At 30.8% G+C, this 18211-nt stretch overlaps 1 protein-coding gene across 1 annotated transcript; it reads right to left on the reverse strand.

The window, feature by feature from the left end:
• Window positions 1-1871: 1871 nt before the first annotated feature.
• On the reverse strand, window positions 1872-13517 carry LOC133185016 (uncharacterized). Its single transcript, XM_061320080.1, has 7 exons — window positions 13469-13517; window positions 8456-8476; window positions 8074-8190; window positions 7719-7967; window positions 3270-3380; window positions 2689-2895; window positions 1872-2212 (listed from the first exon to the last, which is right to left on the reverse strand). The coding sequence occupies exons 1-7, from the start codon at window positions 13515-13517 to the stop codon at window positions 2019-2021; spliced, it is 948 nt and encodes a 315-aa protein (XP_061176064.1). The 3' UTR covers window positions 1872-2018.
• Between the last annotated feature and the right edge of the window lie 4694 nt (window positions 13518-18211).

Raw genomic sequence — 18211 nt, forward strand, 5'->3', positions numbered from 1 at the left:
TGAGCACCCCCTCCCCACCGGTCACAACCACCGTGTGCTCATTGTCATGATCGAGAAATAACGGAAAATCCGTCGACAATTCAGTGGGTAAATAATAGCCTAACAATTAGTTTGAAAAACGTCAGTCAGCATATAATTTAATGATAGATTGTAATTGCTGACAAGGTCATTGTATCGACCACAGAACTTACAAAATGATGACCTTAAACGAGACTGTTGATATTCTTGTTTCATCAACTTGCATGTTTGTCAATTACTTACCTCGTTTTTAGAAATTGTTTGCTCTTGCGTATCGAATCAGCTGAGAGACCTACAACCCATATGCAGGTGATAAGGGTATATTGCTGCATAAGGAAGGGAAGTTAACGATTGAAAAGTTAAAGTCCTCACATTTATCATAAAGTTTTGTTGTTAGATTACTATTAAAGTCTTTTTCTAGTAAAATATCTAAATATGAAACAGATGTGTCAGCCACTGTGGTATCTCTTATTCCAAGTTCACTGGGATATATCGTGTCGACATATGAATGGAAATAACTGTTGTTAATTGATAATACCTCGTCGATATAACTAAATATCGAGTTGAAGGCCACAGCAAGAGATTTCTTTTTCTCATGTATAAGATTTTGAATAAATTCTGCTTCTTATGAATGCAAAAATAGGTCTGGTAACATTAGGACGCAATTGGTACCCATGGTAATTCCAACAGATTGTTGGAAGACTTGGTCTTCAAAGAACACATAGATATTGTCAGATACTCAAGCATCTTTTTAATATAACTTCAGAGTAGTTGTGTGTAAATAGGAATGTTTTTAACAAAATAATTTTGCAAATGACCAATGACAAGGCAAGTAAATTTACGAGTTCCATTTTTATTGAAAAAAGCAACTGTCAATGATATCAAAAAAGCCTGAACTTTAATTTATTGTGGGGAATGGTTGTATACAGAATTAGTTTCGATGTTATTGATTTTGTTATTTTTTTGTTATTTCAATTTTTAAAGAAATTCCTTGGAATTTTTAAGTATCCACATCTGATTTACACCACTTCTCGAATATATTGTTGCATAGAACTCCTGAAGTTTCTCCTTCACTGCTGTTAATATTTAAGAGAGGAGTAAAGAAAGAAGCTTGGTAGAACATTACTGGAACCCGCTATGTATCTTTGTTTGAAAGGATTTTATGAAGTTTCGGAATCCAATATAAATATGGTAATTCAAATTCATTTTGGTTGTTGGGAATATGAAAGATATTCAAAACTGACATATGATTTTGAAGAATTTCCTCCTTAAAAAGGGAGCAATGGGTAGAAGTGAGTGTGCTCGTTAATTACAGGTTTTTCTCCAAGTTGCAAAATTGTCAACAGACACTCTGCAAGCCCCGAGTCTATTAAAAAGATAAAGGAACTCTTGTTGGAGAAAAACCAGTACACGAAGTCACACAACTTATGGAACATATATAGTCCTAGGGCTTCGTTACTGCTAGCCCCGAGTCTATTGACAGTAAAAAAGATAAAGGAGCTCTTGTTGGAGAAAAACCAGTACACTAAGTCACACATCTTATGGAACAAATATAGGCCTAGGGCTTCGTTACTGACGCAAGTGTTCATGGAAAGAAATACGTTCACTAAGTGTATTGAAACATTTGGATAACATAACTTTTAGAGACTGTAATTTGGTCAAGACTGTCATTTAGCCAAGGAATATTATTGTTTCCTCTTAATAACAGCCAAGAGAGGTTGCTGGAAATCAATAACCATAAAGCAAAAATACATTCGCAAACTGATTTAAAAGAAACACTTCATTCACTGTATTTTTATTATTGACATAAAAACATGCATTTTGGTAAAAAGCAAAACAGAAATATAGACCAACAACATTCATAAGAATATAGACATTAGAGACAAAAATAAAAAGAAAAATTGGGAATTCAATGAACATTTTTGATAATAAATAACTTAAAAAGAAAATGTTAAATATTAACAGGCATTCCAACTGGAGATATTGTAGCCAATTGTGATCTACGTCGCTGTGCAGTTGCTACATGGCACATCTATTGTTTCAACACTAGCTCCGGAACAAATCGGAGTTCCACCGAAGTTACTTTCTTTATGTTGACATTCCCGAGTGCGCTTTTTATAACAATCCCGGAATGGTCCCACCCAGTTTACTGTGCATGCTGACCAAGAAGACCAATTTTTAAATTCACCTTCCACTGAAATACATTGTAGTTACATTTGCAAAATGTAAAATAGATGTTCAACATGATATCATTTTTATGATAAGAAAAGTTTTGATACTTGCAGTTAAAATGATTTAAATTATACATATTTTGAACCTATTTTTACACTTGAAGAATGAAAAAAAATGTTACTTATCAGGTATTATATCGTAGGATTGACCACTTAGAAATGTATAAAAAAAAACTGTTGCAAAACTTAGAAAGAAAACAACGTAAATGTTTATCTTTTCTTCAACAAGTGCATTAATGGTCATAAAGCCTTAAAATAAAGATGTTCACAAAATAAACATAAACTCCACATCTTCAACCACAAACTTCGTTAACGACCCAAAGCAGAAAGTATAAATTAAAAATTAAATCTTTAAAAAGATGGCATGTATTTGCTCTGTTGAATAGATAAAATATTCATTAAAAATGATAAAGGAAGGTAACTAAAACGTTATACCCACCATCATTATCATTCACTTCAACTGCGACGTGTTTATAGTAGCGTTGTACAGGCTCACAGGTTGAGAGTCTTTTAATGACTAGAATGTATTTGGTAGGAACCTCCACTTTTCTATCATCCCTAGGAAAGATCTGCAAGGTCTTATTACCTCCCTCATTTTCATTAAATACTACTTTCAAAGGATCCAACTGCCATCGTTTGTTAAAATCTGAAATTATATATATATATTTAGAGAGAGAGAGAGAGGTATCTTGTATTTTTCCTTGGGTGGGGGAGGGAGAATCCTTTAGATTATATATAGAGATAGGTAGAGGTATATAGCTTTTAAGGGAGCTCCTACTTTTAAGGCAGGATTGTGGAGAGGTGGGCGACTGACTAAGGGTAAAAGCCACTAAATAACACCTGTTCCAAAAAACTCACTTTTAACCATTTCTATTAACCTCTATTTAGATAATCTTTTGATACTTTAGAATAATCATTGATGTTTATTATGATGCCAACAATTGAATTTCTTAAAATTACAGAAAGGGTTCATGACTGAGATAATCTGAAAGTACCTTTATATATTTTAAATTGTCTTACTCTGATCTAGAACGTCTGTAAATGTGTATTCGGTTTGAGGCATATTTGGAGGATGAACTACTGTGACTTGAAGAGGATCCAACGAACCCTCTATAATCTTGACTGGTGTCCCTGAAACAAAAATGACTTTTGTTAGCAATAACAGATATAATTTCAGAATCGTCGCTGGGATCTTAAAAGAGCATTTTCAGATGTGTTTGACATAAAGTACTATGTTTGATAAATACAGAGGCGGGTAAAATTATGGGTGAAAAAAAAATACGAAATTATGGAAAATATAGGGGAACCGTAAGTGGATTTTCCTTTTGGTTCATCATATAATTTTTTTTTTTTTATAGAAAGTCGTCGATATTTTTCTCGTTTTTTGTTAAGATAAAATTTAAACTGAAAATTGAAAAGTTTATGTTGATTATAATTTGTACTATTCAAGGTTTCTCAATTATCAATTTTATTTTCTATCAATTGTAATACGTTTCATTTGTTATAAAATAAGTAATCGTATGACAAAGGAACTTATGATATCTACACAAGACAAACGTTATGATATGTAGCTTTGATTTTTTTTTTTACGAGTATAGATAGGGGAAAATATTAGGCACATATATTTATTTTTTTTTTACTTCTTATCCAAAGATCTGATTAATCTGATAATTACAATACAGTATTTAAAACCTCAAATCTTATGAGGAAAGGGAAAATTAATTAACATATTGCTTTTGCTACTACTTCAGATATACATAGAATCAAATCAATATGTAAGGATGAAAAGAACACTGTTTACAGAAAATGTTATGATATCAGTAGAATTTCAAAAGGGTTTAATGCGTCACAGTGTTCTTTCAATAATAATGAGATGTCAGGTTTGTGATCAAAAGAGATAACTGAAGAATGAATATTCATTAATTATTAATGGAGATGCTTGTGTAATGCATAAAATATGGAGATAAAGAACAGTAACCAAACTCAAAAGTCCATTAAAACAATATAAATCGGGAGAAGAGTAAACACTTGACATTTAAAAACATCAGAGGTGGGGTGAGGTGCCATGGAGGAGTGAGCATCCCTTGTAGACCGGTCACACCTGCTTGTGCTCAATGTCACGATCGGGCAAACGGAAAAATCTGTAGACAATTCAGTGTTCAAATAATGGCCTAAAACCAGCAAAAAAAGATCAGTCAGCATACGACTTAATGATAGATTGTATTTGCTGGCAAGGTCATCGTATCGACCATAGATCCTGCGAAATGATGACTTTAAACGAGACTGCTGATATCCTTGTTTCATCCATTTGTTTGCCAATAGCTTGCATCGTTTTAGAAATTGTTTGTACGTAGAACATGCTTTTGCGTATCGAATCAACTGGGAGACATAAACCCTATTTCCAGGTGATAAGGGTACATTGCTACATAAGTAAGGGAAACTGAGGATAGAAAAGTTGAAGTCACCACATTTATCATGAAGTTTTGTTATTCGGTTACCATTAACATCTTATACTAGAAAAGTATCCAAATATGAATCAGATGTGCCAGACTTTGTGGTATCTTTTATTTCAAGTTCACTGGGATACAGCGAGTCGACATATGAACGGAAATAACTATTGTTAATTGATAATACGTCGTCGATATATTTGAGGGCCACAGCGAGCGTCTTCTTCTCATGTATAAGTTTCTGAATAAGTTCTGCTTCATTTGAATACAAAAAAGACTTGCTAATAACGGGACGCAATTGAAACCCATGGAAATTTCAACAAATTTTTGGAAGACCTAATCTCCAAAAAATATATAGATATTTATTTTCAATCAGAAACTCAAGCATCTTTTAATATCTACATCAGAGTATTTGTGTGTAAATCAGAATGTTTTTTTAACAAAATATTTTTGCAAATGACCAATGACAAGGTAAGTAAATTTATGAGTACCATTTTTAATTGAAAAAATAACCCAGCTGACTATGATGTCAAAAAGCCTGGATTTTAATTTATCGCGGGGAATGGTTGTATAAAATGCTGAAAATTCGTACGTTTTGATGTTATTGATTTTGGTAAAACTTTGTGATTACCACATCTGATTTACACCACTTTTCGAATATATTGTTGCACAGTACTCCTGAAGTAACTCCTCCAGTGCTGTTAATATTTTAGTGATGAGTAAAGAAAGGGGCTTGATAAAACATTTACTGGAACCTGCTATGTATCGATGCATGATTCGAAATTATAATGAGGTTTGTTTTTCCTTCAAGAGAATCTTTTTATACATACATTAATATCTACAGATTTTGAATATATATATATATATATATATATATATATATATATATATATATATATATATATATATATATATATATATATATATATATATATATATATATATCCAAAATTGAAATAAAGTCTCAGTAATCGGATTACAATATTAAACAAATATAAAAAGAAAACACAAGAATTCTCCGTAAAGCTTTAGCGCTTTCATTAAAAATCTTCAGAAGCTTTTCATTACAAAAATGTATACAACGGTAACATAGTAACAATGATTATGGCGTTAAACTAAGCGGAACGTTTAATGTCTATATTGTGACGTCATAGATAAAATACTGCAATGATGATGAAAAAGTTCGGGAAAATCATAGGTAGTTTATAAGAGACTATTAAGTTTTGGCTTTAGAATACAAATAAAATGTTTTTCTTTTTCCCGTCTCTGGATATCACTGGCACATCTGAGTTTATAAAAAGGGAAAATGTTAAATCGTTTTTTTCCACAAGTTTCCAGGTGTGCACTTAACTGGATTTGGAAGGACGGAGAAACTATACCCTTTGTTCACACGTACAATCCGAGAAATAAAAACATCAATTCAATTGTTTATGAATTAAATAGCTTACTTAGAGAGGATGAACAAACGAAAACTACATACAAAAACTGTCGTTTTATCAGCAGTAAACGTCAGCCTAAAAACCTTAAGAGAATACTTTGTTCCTCCCAATTCGCTGACCATAATTATACAGTGTCAAAGTGTACGGACCCTCGCTGCGGCACATGTGACTACATTACAGAAGGGACGAGTTATAGTTTTAACGGGCGTGAATTTAAAGTTAATGCCAACATGTCATGTGATACGAAAGATGTCATATACGCCATCATATGTCCTGGATGCAAAGAATATTATATTGGTGAAACTGGCAACAGTCTCCGTGCCCGTGTACGTGTACATAAGCAACACATCAGTACACCTGAATATAGACAAATCCAGTTAAGTGCACACCTGGAAACTTGTGGAAAAAAACGATTTAACATTTTCCCTTTTTATAAACTCAGATGTGCCAGTGATATCCAGAGACGGGAAAAAGAAAAACATTTTATTTGTATTCTAAAGCCAAAACTTAATAGTCTCTTATAAACTACCTATGATTTTCCCGAACTTTTTCATCATCATTGCAGTATTTTATCTATGACGTCACAATATAGACATTAAACGTTCCGCTTAGTTTAACGTCATAATCATTGTTACTATGTTACCGTTGTATACATTTTTGTAATGAAAAGCTTCTGAAGATTTTTAATGAAAGCGCTAAAGCTTTACGGAGAATTCTTGTGTTTTCTTTTTATATTTGTTTAATATATATATATATATATATATATATATATATATATATATATATATATATATATATATATATATATATATAAAATAGGGAATCAAATTCTTTATAGCAGACATAGTTAATTCAGGGTCTATTTGAAAAAAAAAATCATGAAAATAAGGTTTTAAGTGTCTTCATTTACTAATTATGAATGAATGAAGTCTAACAATTCAAAAATTCGAAACAGAAGGTATCCTGTTGAAAATTTCCTATCTTTTTCGGAGACAATCATTAAGCCTAGATTTTCAGTGGGAAAAACCTTTTCAAGAAATGTTATTAATTGCAATTGCATTAAGATGTCTAAAGGATTTAAGCACAAAATAACCATTCTAAATCAATAAGAATATCTTTCCCTGAAACAGCGCCTTAAGTAATCAAGACTATATTTTTAGTTGTATAAAACGTTAATATTTTTCAACGTAATGCGCTTGTGAATAAGCAAGTGATGTAAACTCGTATTCATGATGCTATTTTAGGGTAAGCTCAAAAAATTATATATAAACATATTAAAGAAGAAAAAAACAAAGGCATAAACTATTCAGTATTTAAATATCATCCCATTTCAATTAAAACATGATGTGCTGCAGCAATACAAAGTTCTAAGTGATATCCTTGTTTGCTAAATCGGTCCAAAGTGAAGAATTTGCTTCATTTACGTACAATATCCATACATATCCTATAACGGATCTAAAATTTGTTTCCTTGACAAAAACGATTTTTAGATGAAATTTTTTTTAATAGGTCTTTACGTTTCTTCAATCTTTTGGATCGAAGAAGACTGTTACTTCAATCAATAAATATAAACATAAACTTACTGTCATTGTCGACAAAAGTGAATCGGAGAGATTTCAGAGATTTAACGGCATTCGTTTTGTCGTAAACATCCACCCGTATGACGAATAATGGATCCACCACATCGTTATCTTCGGCTTTCAAAGAAAAGCCTTTCGGGATACGAGTTAATGTCACAGGAAAAGCTGCACCTGCTGCTTCATGAAATATGAAATAAATACTGTGTTTAACACTTTTATCACGTAAATGATAAATATTTATGCTTACCAATTCTGTTTCTTTTTCAAGCCTATATATGTAATTGTATAAAATCCACAAAATGATTATTTCAATTCAGGTCTGATATTCACTTCACTTTTGTGATAAAGCTTCACGAACCTCTACATTTAGACGGGCACTCACGTGACAAGCGATAGTCGAACTCCTTTGTCTCGTCGACAGTTACATTAATAGATCTACCTCCCTCCACAACAAAATCAGAGAGGTACTCAAAAGCTAGGAAAAGAAATTGATTCATTAAATGTCTATCATTTATTATAGAGTTGAACAAGTATAGCAGGCTAGCCTTTAAATATAACTATTATTACGTTTTTAAAAATATTTCATTTTGCATTCTATTTCTGGATAATAAGACAATTTTACAACTGAAATGATAAATAAAAACATCTTTGGTTTATAAATGAATAATTATATGTATTTAAAAATCCAAGCATGTTAATTACTTATTTTTGCTATAAATTTCAACTTCATAATTACTCACACAAGGATTGCACCTGAGTTCCTACAGGTAAAAAAATACAATTAATTTTTTTTGGTACAACATTTATGTGATTTATCTACCATGCTTTAAGATATAATTGTTCTAAAAAGACATAAGATCTCTGATTGCTTTCTTGCGAGTGAGCCAAACCGTTCTCCAAAGTGGTACTAAACACATATATGTCAGTTCTCTTTGTTTAACACATGCAAACGTAATGGTTTCGTCTATTCTTGTCAATTCTTGTAAAAATGAAATAAAACCACATCTGTACTTACCAGCAAACAAAAAAGTCGAAATCATAAATAAAGAAAACATCATCTCCTTCTTGGATCGCCAACTGAATACAAGCAAATTTAGTTAAGATATAAAAGAACCAAGTGATAATCTTTAAGCAACGAGCACTTGGACGAATTAATATATACATCACACATATTATCATGGAGCATATTTAAAAAAATAATACAATATTATTGAGTCGATCATTAGTAAATAAATTTTATGATTGAAGAAAGTTTGTAAAAATCACCTTGTAGAACTAGCTGGATTGTTTCATTCTGTAGAATCATGATTTTGATTTCATTTAAAGTGCAGTTGATTGAGATCAGACACACAGACAGATTACATGTTTGTACTTTTGCTGTAAACCACATATGGAATTCCTTACTTAGCTCATTTTCTAAACATATTTGATGTATAATTTGACAAAAAATAAATGTCAAATCAAGTGAAATATTTCAGAATTAAGCTACTCTTACTTTGCACTAACGAAGGGTTTCAAGTTCATTAAAACATTATTACCTGTTTTTGGCTTTAGTCTTCAGTTCTCATATACCTTCATGTTTCAAGTCTTTAAGAATTACGCCAACTGCATCGCACAGTTTCAAGAAAGTTGGCATTTTACTTTTCGCCAATATAGGGACGTTTTGAATTTTGAGAGATAACAATAATTATACTGTAAAGATATTATAAAACCTTCCTTTAATTTATAAAAATACATTGATATTTCCGCTGCTTTTTTCTGCATAATATGTTAACGAACAGATTAATATTTTTCAGAAATCAAAACAGGCTATATTGATGGTTGACTAGGTATTTTTTAATTTCATTTTGACGTATTTTTTTTAATTATTATTTTTAGTTAGAGGAAGTGCATTTTTAAATCCATTCTACACAATTGGAATTAACATGAATACATTTCCTACTAGTACTTTTTTTTCAATTTAAGAGAAGTTAGATTTTTCATGTTAACATTTGGCATATACATTGTACTATGGAATCATTTTATTTAGTTGGGATCAATGTTCCTTGAGTAACCAAAATATTTCTGGGTTTTTGGGACATATGAGGGTTTTCTTGTAAAATCGTGGACAAATGTTTATTTATCAAGTGTAGTTAAGTACATCTTAATATTTTTGATAAATTACAGCAAAAATAAGGATTTTATTATTTTTGAATGTGTTCAGGGTATGGTGTGGCGCACGACCAAAAATCAGGAAAAATCATGGTTTCGGTTCAGTTATATGGAGATTAAGTAATGACGCTTTAAAAAATATCACTACCACTCTAGTGGAATTGGTATTTATTTAAGCTGAAGATTTTTGATGGCGTCCCCGGATAGAACAAAACATACAGATAATCAGCTACAGGCAATAATGAAAGACGCTACCACAGAAGACCGTCATTAAAAGATTACCTATTTAGTTTGATGAAATGAAATGTATGGAGATAACGAACAGTATCCAAGCGGGATCAGGTGCCATGGAGGAGTGAGCATCCCCTGCCGACCGCTCGTATCCGCCGTGTGCTCTTTGTCACCGAGAAATAACGGAAAAATCCGTCGACAATTCAGTGTGTAAATAATGGCCTAACAATTATTAAAAAAAAAAATAACGTCAGTCAGCATTTGACTTAATGATAAATTGTATTTGTTGACAAGGTCATTATATGGACCATAGAACTTACGAAATGATGACTTTAAATGAGACTGGTGATATTCTTGTTTCATCAACTTGTTTGTCAATAACCTACCTCGTTTTCGAAATTGTTCATACGTAGAGCATGCTCTTGCGTATCGAATCAACTGAGAGATATAAACCCCGTATGCAGGTGATGAAGGTATATTGCAGCATAAGTAAGGGAAGTTGACGATTAAAAAGTTAAACTCATCACGTTTATCATAAAGCTTGGTTGTTAGATTACCATTAACGTCTTTTTCTTGTAAAATATCCAAATATGAAACAGATGTGTCAGACTCTGTGGTATGAAAGTGAGAGTACTAAATTAAGTCTTCAGAAGGTCCCATGCGTGTGCGAGATTGGTCCTTCGACTGTTTATGGAGGGATAAAGGGTAACTTAAGTGTGTGCATCAGTGATATCCCCCGAAATTTAAGTCGGCGTAAATCCAGTTTTTTTTTTTCCAAAGCAAAGATGCAACGTGACGTTGCTTAAGACACTGACTTAATCAACCGTTCGCCGTAAGGCAATACCACACATAACAAAAAATCTAGTATTTTAAGCATATAACTCTAAAAAATTTGCTATGTATATTGACGAAAAATGTACTAAAGAGAAAGGATAATTTTAGAAACCGGTGTTAATTATTTTTTTACTCCTAGACAACTTGTCCACGTTTTTACCGGACAACGTACCTCGTAATTTCGTGGGTAACTCGAAAGAACAGATTGAAGGAATCCATTCATTTATTACTAAAAAGTTATTATTGTAAGGATGTTAAAGGTGACCTACGAATTCCTCAAACATAAAGACCCCAGTAAACAATGTTGATTCCACAAAATTTATTGTTCATGTTTCAATCAAACTTTTCCTTATAAAGAAAAAAATGTTAAATAAGAAACGGTGTTTAACATTTAAACATGTTTCCAAAAGGTTGCTCAGAAGGTATGGTCCCTACATTGAATATCACGCATGAAAGTCGGGTATGGAGTTACTACTGCACAACTGCTCATGAATATAAAGTTATAAATAAATAATTTCACTATATTATTATTTTAGCCTGTTAAAGATGTTTCAACTTAAACATTTTTACTTCTCAATGTTAGTAATAATTAAAATCGTACATTTGTTGGTTTAGAGATGAAAAAATATACCACTGTGAATTGTTTCAATTAGATGATTCGGTTCTGGTAATCTTTGTAATCATCATGAAACAAATGAAGAGTGAAAATAGAACTAAATTTAAATCTGATTCTATGAAGATTCAACTTTTGTGTAGAAAATTAAGAATGTGTGTTTATTTTTAATCATTTCCAAAAAGAAGTTCAGTTTTAAGACTTACCTTTGCAGCGAAAAATGCATGTATATTCGATTTTATTTTCGTCAAATATTTATATCCCCAAAAGCCAATAATCAAATGGTTCATTTACTTATTGAAACCTGATGCAAGATTTGATCAGATAGATAATTAAACGTTTCGACACTTTTTTTGTTATCGAACATATTACAAATGTCCTGTGAGTAATAAAATGGTCAATATTACACTATTCTGAAAACCTGAAATGTACTTTTAACAGAAAAAGTTTCAATTATTGTATATTTGAGTATATAAATTTGCTGTCTTTTTCACTTTTATTAAGAAAATGTGTTACCATAATCAATTCAAATTACATAAGATTTTTTTCATCTTTTTATATTGAGTCTTAGAAATCGAGAGAGAGAAAGAGAGAGAGGGAGGTGGGTTGATATTTCTGTTGAGTTCGTTCACGAATTAAAAATAAGCAACTTCAAATTGCGTGCGGTTTATTTTAAAAGTTGCTAAATGTTAGGAAATTGAGAAAATTGAGAAATGATTTCCACATGGTAAATTACTTATGTTAACATAAACTAGCATAGAAAGATTTAAGTTTTAAATAAAAAAAAAAATTGTATCTCACAACTTTAACAAATCCAATCATATTGAAAGGTTTTTGCTGTATGATTTAGGAAAAGTAGGAAAAGTGCTTCAAAAATATTACGCTGCAGGAAATTTCTTTTACTTTTGTCTGTTTATTTTTTTTATTATTTTTTTTTTTCTGATTTAGCCTTGTCAGAAAAAGAGGTCTTTTCTTTTACTTTACTCTTCAAAAGCTAGAGTAAGAATATATTTTTAATTTAATTACTGATATTTCTCTTTAAAAACTGATTGACACGTATTTAGAACACTAAAGTGATCTGAACTGGCCTATCACATATCAAAAAGATCTAGACAATCCTTCCTTTCAAAACTGTTTAAGGATCTTCCTACTCAATTTCATTTTTTCTAGTAGTGATTTGGTGTCATCTGACTTTATTTCCGGTTTATCACGTGACCAACACCCGGATGTTTCTGTGCCTTTGAAGTCCAAGTTTAATAAAATTTTACTGGTTAGTTACTGTAGGGGAGAGAACGTAACAGGGACACTTTCATTTACATATACTTTTTATTTATTGTTTCAGTAACTTGTCAACAAGAAGAGAGTGAGAGGACTATGACGAGTCGAACTAGTTTTCGAACACTGATTGTTGACGGTGCAAAAAAGTCTTTAGGTGGATTTTGCATAATAGTTTAATTTAGAGTACAAGATTATGTAAACTTACCATTTATAAATAGCAGGGTTCCATTATGTTCCTGTTGTGGGAGGCTTTATAAGGCAGGCTTATGTCATTTTTAACAAGTGCATTAAGGAGCAAAACCATTATATTTGTCATTGAATGCTTGTTTTGTGGAAACAATGTACGAGTTAGGCTGAAAATGAATGATGAATACGTATTATCTTGTAGTTTACGAAAAATTAGGTTACTGGTCACAAATGCTGTCAGAACTCTTCTGCAAACAATGGAACACGCATTTTAATATTAATAAAATATGCCAGTGGTCAAAACTGCACTATCTTAAATTAACCAATAAATTATATATTCCGGATTCATTTTGTTTGGGTCAATGTTCGTGAGGCAACCAATATTCATCGGGACTTGATTTCGTGGGTAACTTGTTCAAAGAGAAGATTCAATCAGTCAATACATTGACAAACAATTTGCCCCACAAAGTATATATGAACAAACCAACCACGAACAATGATCTTTCCATAGCAATGGGTATTTTTCTATTGATTATATTACAGTTATGGTAGGCATGTTAGGAAACTCATGGTTTCGAGTTGAAAATGAATTTCTACTTGAATATGGTTCCCATTATATTGTTAAGGATACTTAATGTTTCTCTTGAGTTTTCTATCAGATGTGATTTTATCAACATGATTAAAATTGTGATGATGTATTTGTTGGCTACATTTTTTATGTCTGCTCAAAATATGTTCATATATTTCTGTCAATGTTTAAATTATCATCTGCTTAGGCAAATATAAAAAGCTTACTCTATAACATTCTTAATTTGTCAAGTTTCAATGACATGTTTCAGCATGGGGAAAGATGTAAAATTTACTAATCAATATTCATCTCTTTGCAATTCATTTTAAAAATATCACATTGATTTTGTCATGAAATTTGACAGACGATTACAACAGTGATTGCAAGGTTCTTCCTTCCTCTTTATACAGAAGTTCGTCGCAAACCACGAGATTCATATCCACTTACTCCTTACAAACAGTACTAGCTAAAATAATATGATTTGCTCCGATAGTCCAATGAGTCAAATATTAAGTGCAACGTAACAATGGATTAATGTTTACACTACTAGTAGTGATATATGAATCTTTTCTGTCCATCTATATGCTTTGAAATCATGAGAAAATGACATTGTAAATACTACAAATGAGAGAGAGAGAGAGAATAATTAAATATCAAATTATTTTTTTTCGTCCCTCATCATTGATTGAAGTTTAGTGACGAGGTATATACATTGGACAGGATACAGTTTTTGATGGAAAAAGATATACATCATTGTATGAACCGTTCTACCCACTCGTAAGATTTATGTTTTGATAAATTGACATAAAGATAATATTGTGAAATTTAAATCTATTTCTGGTTTATCAGAAGTGACCAACATTTCTGTACTATTGAAAATCAGTATGAAAAAGTTAATAGGCACTTTCTACAGTGCCACGTGTTGTCAAGTGTACTAAAGTGAAAAAAAGAATTTTATATTAACAAAAGAGTTTTCTCAAATTTGGTTTGAAACATCATTCTTTACCTTTCAGAAATCTACCATTTATTTAGAGGCCCTTTTATCTACAGTGATATATAAAACATCAGCTAACAGTAGGCAATTTAAAAAAAAAACCTTCTTTTGACTGAACATCTTGCAAAATAAATGTGTTAACAATTTTAGAACCTGCCGAAACATTCAAGCTTACAATCTCTATCCATGATAGAAGCCCCTGCGGTTCATGCTGCAAAACGTAAGTCAATGTATTGAATACGCTGTACAGAAATACAAGAAGTAAAACAATGGTTTATTTTTTATTTTTATTTATTAATTTGAACAGTATGCGCTTAAAGTTTTGGGGAAATGAATCCATATCTACTGAAAATGCAGTTTTGATGATAGACCAGTATGACAATTCTTGTTGGATTCAAAATTCTTATACATTTTAATTCTGTTTGAATACCGTCTCCACTTCTTGCAGGATTAAGGTAGTACAAAAAAACACACATGAAATCTGTTTTATCTCATTTCTTGTAAGAACACTAGAAAAAAAATATATCACTTTAATGTCAATAATTAACGATCTTTGTAAGAAAATAATAAGTTGCGACATGTTTTTCGCCATATTTTCCAAAAAAATAGAGAATCTTATATACTGGACATTCGAGAGCCTTTATTTTAGAATGTGTTTATGCCATCTACATGCAATATGACAGTCTGTTATTAAATGTAAAGTAAATTTTGATCCATTTTTAGTGGAGACCTCATATTTGGACATATTTATAAGGAGTCTCCATTCTTTCTAAACAATAAAGGTCAACGTCATATTTAGAGGTCAAAGGTCAAATATTGTGACATTTTCTACTGATTCTTTCAATTTTTTTTGCATTGAATATTTTTTTAAATCGCCAAAATATCTGAAACTGCCGGTTCAATGTTCCTCATTTTGACACATTTTAATCTAGGTTCTATTTTAATAATTCTGTTGATTTTTTTCGTAAAAACTGAATCATACATTTTGACTTAAGGGGATGAAGGACACATGGTCACATGACTTTGTTAAACTACGTCATAGTCTCCAATTATATAAGTGCAAAACGTGTAAAGCATCAGTTCTTGTATAAATTTTTGACATTTTTTTTTCTTTAATTACCATCTTATATTAAAAAAAATAAAAAGTTTAACATTCTTGTAAACATTAACAAATTATGAAAAAAGATTGATCCACTCCTCTGTTTCTTTAAACTGCGCGTCAAACAAGTCGGTGACGTCATACACGATCTGCTAGTACAGCAAGATCATACTCGGTGAATACAAGGGCGGTATTATGTAAAAACAACAGGTCATAATCAGTATATGATGAAATATTTTGAGAAACTGGGAACACAAAAATTATTTTTGCATGGCTGATGACTGAAATCTTATGTAGGTATGTCTTATTTGGCTTATTTAGCTTACGTGTGACGTCATAGTTGGTTTTTCCCGTACTCGAGAAATGTAAACATGACAAGTGTTTGTCCTGCTTATGTCGTCTTTAACGATGTCCTGTGCAATATTAAAGTCAGCTTCACCATTCGAAATTTTTACAGTTAATCAATAATTTGAAGGACTTGCATTTCAACGTAAATTTAAAAATATTGAATGATAGGATTTTTTGTAAATTACGTTTTTGTTGTTTAAGTTGTCTTAAAAAGTTCGTAATTTTCCCTATCCAGATGCAGTGTTATAGAAGAAACTTGCCTTTTCCAATTTTAAACCCAATTTATACTCTGAAATATTTTAAAAGATACATGTTCACTTAATATTTTTTATATATGCTTTAAAAATCCAATTATGGACAGAGTAATGAGCCCGGAAACATGGAGAATTAAAACTCCACTAAGATACTGTAGGGCATCATATTTGTCAATCAATATCTCTAAAATAAGGTCAGAAACCTAAAGATATAACTGCTTTAAGATTTGTGGAACTTAATTAGAAATATGCAAAATATGAAAAAAATTGAATGACAAGTATTTTTTCAGCTAAAGGTTCTTCTTCCCCTTAAGAGAACTTAAAGTGTAGCATACTTACATGTGAATTTTCAATTCTGGGCTATGTATCTTTATTTTTTTTTTTATCACATTTTACTCAAATATACTAGTATCAATATAATTTTACTGAAATTAAGTTACATAAAGGTAGTATTTACAAAAAGCATATCTCAAATTTGCAATAGATCAATCGGTAATTTAAAAAAAAAATGCATATTCTAAAGTGCAATGTCTGATTTCACAATCTTTTTAAAAGGGACTGATAGACCATATTTCAAACTAAGTTGGCAAAAATTGTCCGGTTGGATTTCTTTCAAATTACATAAAAAGAGAGATTTCGTATCCTGGAACAAAATTTCAAAGTTTCAAAAAAATTGAATTTTAGGAAAAATTTTGTCCTATCTATTGTGTTCTACCTTTAGAAGCATTGAAAATGAAAATGAAAATATCTTTTTAAATCAGATTCTACATAATAGACCAACAATTGAAAGTTGTTTTTCTTTTTCAAATATATCACAGTATTCTCAATAATAATTAAAGAAAACACAACCAAATAAACTTATACTAGAATTGAATAAGATCTAAGATTTCATAGAAACACACAATTTTATCTTTATTATATGTGTATTTAATTAAGGTATTTAAATCCAGAGTCAGATTTAAAAAATAATGTACGGCAACTACAGTAGAATAGTCAAGGGTCTTAATATTTTGTAATTAATTCTAATTAGTGAAGAAACAGGTGTGAAATTTAAAATTAGACATTCATAATATCCTCGTAAAATGTATATTACACATGTATGTCACAAAATTATCAAATTAATTAACAATGTTTGTGGTAATAGGTTCAGGGTTTATTCAATGTTTCAATTAATTTAAACAAATTTTAATTGCATTAATCTTTGGTGTCGGGACAAGGAAATGAAAATGTGCATGAATCTAGATTTCATTTTATGTCTTTTTCTTTCTTTCCTTTTTTATTATTTGTATTTTACTATTCAATAAAGGACTAACTACCAGGAAAAATTACCTAATTCTCTATTTTGTCAATAAAAGAGAAAAAAAAAACTATAATATATAAACATATAAAATGCATTACAATTGCCTTTTACTTATTATACAGTTAATCTCCATTTTCTGTGTCAGTAAACAGTGGTTTACTCATATGGCAAATTTTAAGAAAGGTGACAACATTTATCAAAATTCAAAACGATAATCGACCCAGTCACCAAGACTCGTGCACTAACATGCATTTGTCTGCATTTCTAGAAACTGCCTTATCAAACATATAGGCTACCAATGTTCTCTGTGAAATGTACAGGGGCACCCACTGATGAATCGTTTTGACAACCTGATTCATTAAATATGTCAGAAATTAGTTAATTATGTTTATAGTACATGTGACATCTAATGTCTAGGACTGTGCTTTTCACTTAATTGTATGACATGAAAATAATCCATGTAATTGGAATTCAATTAAAACCAAGTGTACTTTTAAGATATTTATGTCATAAATCATTACAACTACACTGTAACTTCAAAAGTAAATATTTACAAATTCTTAAGTACCATGCTTGGTTTGATATTACTTGTCTTGATAAATAATTTCAGAAATAATTGCCCGATTTTTTTCGACAAAAG

The sequence above is a fragment of the Saccostrea echinata genome, unplaced genomic scaffold (assembly GCF_033153115.1).
Source record: "Saccostrea echinata isolate AGI-Se365-2 ecotype Australia unplaced genomic scaffold, CSIRO_AGI_Sech_v1 ptg000012l, whole genome shotgun sequence".
Classification (NCBI taxonomy): domain Eukaryota; kingdom Metazoa; phylum Mollusca; class Bivalvia; order Ostreida; family Ostreidae; genus Saccostrea; species Saccostrea echinata.

Bases quoted from the DNA above. Each gene is read 5' to 3' on its own strand.
- LOC133185016 (XM_061320080.1), bottom strand. From the start codon at position 13,517: ATGGAAAGATCATTGTTCGTGGTTGGTTTGTTCATATATACTTTGTGG. The intron at 8,477-13,468 runs GCAAATTGTTTG...TTTTACCTGTAG, and splicing joins GTTCATATATACTTTGTGGG to GAACTCAGGTGCAATCCTTG. The intron at 2,213-2,688 runs GTGGGTATAACG...AATGTATTTCAG, and splicing joins TGAAGTGAATGATAATGATG to TGGAAGGTGAATTTAAAAAT.